Raw genomic sequence first — 9952 nt, 5'->3', positions numbered from 1 at the left:
TGTGTGTGTGTGTGTGTGTGTGTGTCAGCAGTAGTGCGGATCAGGACAAGCGTCTGCAGGCGTTGTTATCGACCTGTGAGAAACTTCCTACAGCGAACAGCAACAACTTCAAGTGAGTCCAAATACAAATATTTATACTGCATATATAATATATAAAGGATTTTCTATAATGTATAAAGGCACATTTTAAAAATGTTTTTATAATTTTTGTTTAATTTAGGTATCATTTATTTATATAGTGTATTAATATTTAATGTAATCATGTAATTCAAAAATAAATTATTTACTTATATAATACACAAATATGTTATTTTATACATATATATATATAATTTACATAGTATATTAGAATATTAAACACATTTTTAAATGTGCATTTAATGTATTAAAATATTTTAATATTTTATGAGTGTGTGTGTATATATATGACACATGAATTATTATATATTTTTTACATTTAATGGTTTTATATATTTTATTCATATATAATTTATATAGTATATTAGTATATAAGTTAATTTAATAGTTTAATCGAAAAAGTAAATGTAAACATCCTAACCTATCTTCTTACATTTTTACTAATTTAACATTAAACTTTTTTTAACTTTTTTTTTTTAATCTTGTTTGATTTCCAGGTATTTGATCAAATTTCTTGCCAAGCTGAACGAGTATCAGGATTACAATAAAATGAGTCCAGGAAACATTGCGATTGTTCTGGGGCCAAACCTGCTGTGGACGCATACGGAGGGGTACACACTCTCACACACACACACACACACACACACACACACACATACTCACACACACTCACACACACACTCACACACACACACACACACACACACACACTCACTCAGTCACTCACTCACTCACTCACTCACTCACTCACTCTCACACACACACACACACACACACACACATACTCACACACACTCACACACACACTCACACACACACACACACACACACACACACTCACTCAGTCACTCACTCACTCACTCACTCACTCACTCACTCTCACACACACACACACACACACACACACATACTCACACACACTCACACACACACTCACACACACACTCTCTCACACACACACACACTCACACCATCAGCGTCATGATGAGGAAAGGACATCACTGATGGAATGCATGTCTCACTGTCTCTCAGGAACAGCACAGAGATGATGACCACAGTCTCGCTGCAGATCGTGGGGATCATTGAGCCCATTATCCAGCATGCTGATTGGTTCTTCCCAGAAGGTGAGATACACAGAGCGCTTATCATCGTCAACTAAAAAATTACAACCACAAAAAACATTTTCTTACTTTAAATTTAAATAAGACATAAAAAAAACGTTTAGTTCAGCTAGCCAAGGTATTTACTAAAATGATTAAATTTAAATAAATAAAATATAATAAATAGCTATAAAGACAATTAAAAAAACAAACACAACAAAATTACTAACATTTTAACTGAAATTAATGTGAAAATATGAAAATAATATCTTGTTTAGAAATACGCAGGTTAATTCGCGAGAAAAAGAGCATATTCAAACATTGCTTTTGTTTACATTTGTTTATATATACATCATATAATTCTATTATTTTAATTATTTAGTATTTTACATTTTTATGTAGCTTATATATATTGTTAGTATCAATCATTAATACTGTTTCATTATTATAATTAATATACTTGCATATAATTATAAATGTATGTCTTAGTTTGTATCAATGTGTATATCTAAAATTTTTACTCATTTATCACTACATTTAATTTTTTTTTAGTTTTTTAGAAGTACAAACTAATTTGCATTTGTTGTCAAAGATTTCACTAAATCTTTATCAAATTTTTTAATTAGTTATTTTAATTTTATGATTTATTTTAATGATTGAATTCATTTTTATCTTTGCATTAAACTCACGATGACGCAATGCAGTGTTTCATGCATTTCACGTTTAATATATATTTGTATTTTTATATCAATATGGTACAAGATATTATTGTTCAAATCAATGTAATGAGTTAGATCAAAAGTAATCTAAAAGTAATCCGATACATTACCTAAAATGTGTAATGTAACAGATTACATTTTCTAAGTAATCGACCCTGTACTGACAATTCTGATCTATTTAAAGGGTTATGAAACCCTAAAACACATTTTCTCGTTCACAGCATCTGAAATATTGTTATGATCGTTCTGAAAGGCCTGAGCAAAGTCTGTCGTCAAAGTATTTCTGTATAATTGTCTTAAACGACTGCGTTCCCAAACAGCAGCGTCTGCTCCGAAAGCGTTGACGGCATTTATTGTGTTTCGTTTCGCTCGCTCTGAAGTGCACGCAAGTGATTTAATATATATGAAAATTATTATATTCTCCTAGTTTTCTTAGAGTGCCACAGTTTATCAGGAAGCAATGGTTTTGTTATCTTTGACTCGTTGGATGGAAACGGTGCTTTATTCGCAAATGTTTTATGCGATATTCCAGTTTTGCGCGTAAGTTTAATTCCAATCTTTGGATGTAAACATAGCTATTGATATACACCGAAAATTCAAAGAAGAGCGGACGAAAAGTGACTATGCTTTTATTCCTTCTGATGCGTGTCATTTGTTCTGAAAATGTAGTGCTGGTAAATGTGAAAATATTATTAGAACTATTAAATGTTCTTCTTCATTTTTCATGTAGACCGGTATGTCTGCTTATTTATTTAAAATAATAATTTATCAAAACATTAAAGGGGTCATATGATGCTATTTTAAAGATCATTATTTTGTGTATTTGGTGTAACAGAATATGTTGACATGCTTTAATGTTCAAAAAACACATTATTTTTCAAATACTGTAGATTATTGTTGGTCCTCTATGCCCCGCCTCTCTCAAACGCTTCGTTTTCTACAAAGCCCCGCCTTCCGACAAGCACAGTCTGCTCTGATTGGCCAGCTGACCCAGTGCATTGTGATTGGCCGAACACCGCAAGCACTCGTCGGAAATGTAACGCCCCTTACAATGTAGTGCTGGTAAATGTGAAAATATTATTAGAACTATTAAATGTTCTTCTTCATTTTTCATGTAGAATTCTCAGCGACGAATTATATTTAAAATAATAATTTATCAAAACATTAAAGGAGTCATATGATGCTATTTTAAAGATCATTATTTTGTGTATTTGGTGTAACAGAATATGTTGACATGCTTTAATGTTCAAAAAACACATTATTTTTCAAATACTGTACATTATTGTAGGGCCTCTATGCCCCGCCTCTCTCAAACACGCCGTTTTCAACAAAGCCCCCTCCTTTGACAAGCGGAGTCTGCTCTGATTGGCCAGCTGACCCAGTGCATGGATACGATTTCTTGAGAGTTCATTATCATTATTATTATTATATTTTTAGAATATATCAAGGTGGCCCCTATCTCTGTTGTTGATGGTTTTTTCTTTCTTTCTCTGCTCTCGTTTTAATATTCATTTGTCTGTATATCTGCACGCCCATTTCTTGAGTCTTTTGCAAATCTGAGGCGTGAACGACCAGTGCTAAAACGGTTCTGTGTTCGCAGAGATCGAGTTTAACGTGACGGGAAGCTACGGCAGCCCTGTTCATAACGACCACAACGCCAGCTACAGCTCCATGCCGTCGCCAGACTTGGACCAATCAGATCGCAGGCAGCCGGACCAAAGCCGACGCCCACTCAGCGTCGCCACCGACAACATGATGCTGGAGTTCTACAAGAAAGACGGGTGCGTTCGCTTTATATGCTCGCATGCATGCGCTCCTCTCCTCACTTCGGCTTTGAATCACTGACGCTTCTGCTTTTCTTCTATTAATGCAGCATTAGGAAAATTCAGAGGTACGGTGAAGCTTCTGTCTCGTCCTGATTTCCTGCTGATTCTGAACACTGATGCTGGTGGCGTTGCATTATTGAAGTGACATGAATTCAGTGCAGATGGCTAATTAATTTGTTTTAAAGGAGTTTAATGATCTGCCGTACATCACTCAAAGTATGCTACTTAAGATCTTACTTTAAGAAGTCTCTTCTGTTCACCAAGACTGCATTTATTTGATCAAAGGTGCTGTAAAAATTCTGAAATATTTTTACAATTTAATACATCTGTTTTCTGTGTGAATATGTGTTAAACTGTAATGTATTTCTGTGATGCGCAGCTGTATTTTCAGCATCATTCCTCCAGTCTTCAGTGTCACATGATCTTCAGAAATCAGTATAATATGCTGATCTGCTGCTCGAGAAACATTTCTGATTATTATCAATGCTGAAAACAGTCGTGCTGCACAATATTTCTGTGGAAACTGTGATGCGTTTTTTTTTTTAGGATTCACACAAGTTCAACAGAACAGCATTTATTTGAAATGGAAACATTTTGTAACATTATAAATGTCTTTGCTGTCACTTTTGATCACTTTAATGCGTCCTTGATGAATACAAGTATTAATTTCTTTTAAAAAATCTTACCGGCCCAAATGCTGCAGATGGGGTGTTGTTTATGAAGTGTGAGGGATGTGATTGGCTGTGCCTCTGCCCCGTTGCAGTATGGGAGTGCGAGTGATGGACACCTCCTGGGTTTCTCGGAGAGGCTCCTCCTCTTCGTCTCATAAGAGCTCCTTGACTCCGCCCAGCTTTCAGCCGCCCTCTGATTCGCTGAGCCCTGAGCAGACGGCCGATGTCTCCGCCTCCCCCTCACAGACTCCGCCCCCCATCAGCGGCGATAGGACCAGGTAAACAGAGGCGACCAATAGGAATCCAGCGCACACGAGCTGAGCTCATCACATGACTGCTGCTCGTTTCAGTTCAGCCAGATGAGGACATCATGAATATTAATGTCATTTGTGACCCTGGAGCACAAAACCAGTCATAAGGGTAAATTTTTTGAAATTGAGATTTATGCATCATATGAAAGCTGAATAAATATCTTTCCATTGATGTATGGTTTGTTAGGATCGGACAATATTTGAAAATCTGGAATCTGAGGGTGCAAAAAAATCTAAATATTGAGAAAATCATCTTTAAAGTTGTTCAAATGAAGTTCTTAGCAATGCATATTACTAATCAAACATTAAGTTTTGATATATTTACAGTAGGAGATTTACTAAATATCTTCAAGGAACATGATCTTTACTTAATATCCTAATGATTTTTGTCGTGAAAGAAAAATGTATAATTTTGACCCAAACAATGTATTGTTGGCTATAAGACTTAACACTGCTTTTGTGCTCCAGGGTCACATTATATACAGTATATTACTTTTGAATATCATCCAAAGCAGCTCAGAATCAATATTTAAAGTGGAAGTTAAAGCAAAGAATAATTCAGTTTTGATTATATTTATGAATTAGTTGGCTACTGATTTGAAACGAGTCATTCCCCTCTCTTTCCTCTTTTTAATTTCCCGTGAAGATTAAAATTAATTGATCAGAATTGCATTATTCTGTGCCATTATTAACGGATTATCTTTCACTGACAGAATTTGCATTCCTGCATGAACTGTTCTTTTATTTATTTTCTCTCCGTTTTGTTGACTGCGTGAATCCTTTTTATGCATCAGTATTTTAATATCCTCGATATCTCAGCATCACACGCTCCTCCTGTATGTTCAGAGTCACTCTTGTTTCTGCTGATGAACGTAATTAGCATTATTTAAAAGAAATGCTTCGGGTTCAAAACATTCTGTCCATCACATTTGTAGCAAATTAAACAGCATATCAGAAAAATCAGTTCAATTTCATTGTCGAAGTTCAAAATACAAATAATTGTACGTGTTACCTTGTGCTCAAATTAATGATTAATTTGAATAAATATGCATATATAATGCAAATGCATTAATATTTATTTATAATAAATATAATAAATATTTTATTTATGATTCATATTATAATTAATACTTAAAATTAATACTTGATTTTATTATTTTTTTGTATAAATATTTAACAAATCAAGTATTAATTTGAATATTAATCCATATGAATCATAAATAATCTAAATTGAATTATTATTAATAATAATCTATATTAATAAATATAAACATAACGATTAATTATATTAATATTTATTCATTATGATATTAATTAATATTATTGATTAAATAACAGTCACTAACAATAATTTAATAATTAGAGTTGAATAATTGATAATTTAATTATAATTAATTAATAATTAATAGTAATAAATAATAACAATAATGAATCATTTATTGATATTTATGAACATGAGTATAATATGTAATATTTAATAATTAACTTAGTTATTGATTATTATATTAATTATTAATTAATTGACTTAATTATAATGAACTAATATCAGTACATTTTAATAGAATGGATGATTATTTTAATTTAATTTATAAATTGTAATATTAATTAATATAAGTACATAACAATAATTGACTGACTGTTAAATAATAATTGAATAATCGCGAAGTATGCGTTTAATTATAATAACAAACTAATGATTGTATTAGTATCTATGATCATTAAAAAAATATGAATTATAATATTTATTAATAATTGACTGTCTGTTAAATAATAAATGAAGAATTGCTAATAATATTTTAATTTAATTACACTTAATTAATAGTCATACATTTTAACGAACTGATTGTATGAGTATTTATGAACATTAAAAAGGATTATTTATAATATTAATTAAAATCAATTATCAATTTATTGGTTTAATTAGAGTTATCAGTAAATGTTCAATATGATTTATATTTTAAATGATGTTTCCATGGTAACGATGCTGTTGATGGGGCTGAACGTATTGAACTCAGACAGTTTTACGTGTCAATCTTGTAAATCTTTTCAGCTTCGACGAGGCATCATCCAATCGCTCGGACTCCTGTCTCGTCTGTCGCTCCCCGCCCCCTCCGTACCCTGTCTCCTCTTCCTCCTCCTCCTCCTCGCTCCCGCACCCTCGAGTGCGTCTCGAAAGCGTTCCTCCCTCGGCGTTCAGTCCTCCTCCACTCCTCCTGTCCTCCACCTCTCTAGACATCATCTCCAACCCTAAACCCAGCGTCCCCCTGTCCTCCGAGCTCCTCCCCACCGCTCCGCCGGGGGCCGCCTGCAGCCGAGAGAGAGGACTCAGAGCGCCTAGGTAACTACCACTAACCCACTAACTACCCGCTGGAACACTAAAGGCAAATTTGGGATTATACAGTGCTGGCCAAAATGATTAGAGCACTAGTATTTCCAGCAGCTAAAACTGGTTTTAAAGGGGTCATATGATGCAATTTCAAGTTTTCCTTTCTCTTTGGAGTGTTACAAGCTGTTCATGAATAGATAAGATCCCTAAAGTTGCAAAGACTAAAGTCTCAAACCCAAAGAGATATTCTTTATAAGAGTTAAGACTCGTCCATGTCCTCCTAAAACGCCTCGTTTAAACACGCCCCCACATGTCTACATCACTGTGTGAGGATTTGCATCTATCTATCTGTCTATCTAAAAATAAAATGTATATTTATTTCACCAACCCCTAAAAAAACTGTGTATACACTTTTCTGATTGTTTATTTATTTACATAAGGTCAAGAATAATTTTTAATATTTATATTTATTTCACCAGCCCCTAAAAATAAAAGGTTTTTCCAACTTTAGCATCTACATACACTTTTAATTATTTATTTAATCATTCATTTATAAATAAATAATATTTCAATTTATTTCAACGAAACATTTCCATTTTTAGTAACTTCATATATTTAATTAATTAATTCATTCATTCATTTTATATTTTATTTTATTTTTAACGGAGGACATCAGTAAGTGGATGTTCTGTCAGATTCACTTCATTACTCTGGATAAATTTGTTGCCAAATTGCACGTTTTCTATTTTATTCATCTCAGTGTTCAGATGGCCGAGCTGAGGCTGTGTGTGTTTGTGCAGTGAATGGATGTTTGTGTGCATTTCTGTCTTCAGCACCCAGAAGAATAAGGAGTCCTCGCCTGTGATTGGTCAAAGACGCATTGGACAGAACCAGCTGTCAGACCTGAGTCCTCACACGCTGCACAAAGGTGCGTTCAGTCTGTGCAATGCAATGAAATAGCCAAGCATTGAAAACAGTGTTCATTTTGACAGCAAATTTAGATTTTTGACTAAAATGCCATTTAGTTTTAGTCATATTTTAGTCATCTGAATTGTTTTAGTTTTAGTCAACTAAATCTACAGTAGATTTAGTCGGCTAAAATCTAATCAGTTTAGTTACAGTGTAATGCATTTATTAAGAATTCTCTAAAGTTGACAAATTATGACAAAAATTATCCGTCAACACAATTGTGACCCTAGACCACAAATCCAGTCATAAGGGTCAATTTTGTGAAATTGAGATTTATACATCATCTGAAAGCTGAATAAATAATCTTTCCATTGATGTATGGTTTGTTAGGATAGGACAATATTTGAAAATCTGGAATCTGAGGGTGCAAAAAAATCTAAATATTGAGAAAATCATCTTTAAAGTTGTTCAAATGAAGTTCTTGGCAATGCATATTACTAATCAAAAATTAAGTTTTGATATATTTACGGTAGGAAATGTACTAAATATCTTAATGGAACATGATCTTTACTTAATATCCTAATGATTTTTGGTATAAAAGAAAAATGTATAATTTTGAGCCATACAATGTATTGTTGGCTATTGCTACAAATATACCCCAGCGACTCAACACTGCTTTTGTGCTGCAGGGTCACAATTAACACTGATTGAAAACAGCAATCAATGCATTTCAAGTGAATTTCATTCATAATCATGTTATGATCTTATGATATGATGCTGCAATTAATATACACTTTTCCTTCAGTTTCCAAGAAGCTGGCCCCCATCCCTCCCAAGGGTCCGTACTCTCCGTTGGGCTGCGTGTCAGATCTGTCTCCGGGTCCATCTCCGGTCAGTCTGTCCCCGACACCCCCCAGCACCCCGTCCTCATACAGCTTCAGTTACCCGCAGAGCGGCTCCGTCCTCACCTCGCCCGGACACAACCACAGCCAGACGCTCTCCGGGACCCTGCCCAAATCACGGCCCAAACCGCCCCGCCAGAGACCCAGCCTGCCCCCCCCGCAGCCCCCGCCGCTGGACGCTCTGTCCGCCGGGGAGAGCATGTCTACAGGTACAACACTGATTTCTGGAAATAATCAGGCTCCGTTCCGAATGCTAGTGAGTGTTCTTCCTGTGTACTCAGGGCATGACGCTTACCTTTTTCCCAAGGAGCTCCTAAGTTGAAAAATTGAGGAGCACATTACAAAAATGTAGCAAATTTTCAAATTATGTGTTTTAGCTTAAAGGCACAGTATGTAATTTTCGTCGCAAGAGGGCGCAGATTCAAAACAAACAAACAGACAAAGGCGTAGTTTGATGACGGCGTGACTGAGTGTGGAATCATGGGAGTTGTGGTCTTCATCCGCACAGCCGATGCAATCCGACGGGACTCGGGCAGAAATCATGTTCATGGATGAGCTAATGATTTATTAACGTAGTAGAATGAAGCAGGATGAGGCTGAAAGCCGTCGAAGCGAAACGAGGCGCTGAATGAGCGCGACACACGGCTGGAAAGCAGCGGAGCTTTTATTATGCCACAGTCGAGTGCTCCCGCTGACGTGTCATCATGCGGTCATTGTGGCACTATGTGAAGAATGAGAATGAGAAATATTGATAAGAGGCCGAGAACAAGAGTGTGTCTATAGTGTCATGCATTACTGTCTACATAGACAGCTCCCTTGTAAGGCAGCATCCTAACTGAAATGAACCCTCAAAAGGGAGTGATTTGAAATGCTCTGCATTGGCAGAAACACCATGATATGATACCCTAACTAAAGTAAATTGTGCACATACACTACTGCTAAAAGTTTTTAGTAAAAAACAATAATATTGTAAAATAATTTTAATTTAAATATTTTTTTCTATTTTAAAATAAACATATATTTTAAAATGTGATGCATTTGATGAGTAGA

General features: G+C 34.8%; 1 protein-coding gene across 1 annotated transcript in view; it reads left to right on the top strand.

Moving 5' to 3' along the window:
• Nucleotides 1–9224, top strand: part of LOC107595196 (rho GTPase-activating protein 44-like) — a 32360-nt gene extending 23136 nt beyond the window's left edge. The window contains exons 10-19 of the mRNA XM_016285539.1: nucleotides 32–112; nucleotides 636–749; nucleotides 1171–1262; nucleotides 3558–3738; nucleotides 3831–3848; nucleotides 4547–4732; nucleotides 6816–7103; nucleotides 7925–8019; nucleotides 8806–9111; nucleotides 9184–9224. Coding sequence (XP_016141025.1) covers nucleotides 32–112; nucleotides 636–749; nucleotides 1171–1262; nucleotides 3558–3738; nucleotides 3831–3848; nucleotides 4547–4732; nucleotides 6816–7103; nucleotides 7925–8019; nucleotides 8806–9111; nucleotides 9184–9224 — 1402 coding nt within the window. The remainder of the gene's footprint in view (nucleotides 1–31; nucleotides 113–635; nucleotides 750–1170; nucleotides 1263–3557; nucleotides 3739–3830; nucleotides 3849–4546; nucleotides 4733–6815; nucleotides 7104–7924; nucleotides 8020–8805; nucleotides 9112–9183) is intronic.
• Nucleotides 9225–9952: the final 728 nt, after the last annotated feature.

Source organism: Sinocyclocheilus grahami, unplaced genomic scaffold (genome assembly GCF_001515645.1).
Source record: "Sinocyclocheilus grahami isolate Dianchi unplaced genomic scaffold, SAMN03320097.WGS_v1.1 scaffold198.1, whole genome shotgun sequence".
NCBI classification, from domain to species: Eukaryota; Metazoa; Chordata; class Actinopteri; order Cypriniformes; family Cyprinidae; genus Sinocyclocheilus; species Sinocyclocheilus grahami.
Note: the sequence above shows the minus strand (reverse complement) of the source record. Positions and strands in the feature narration are given on the sequence as shown.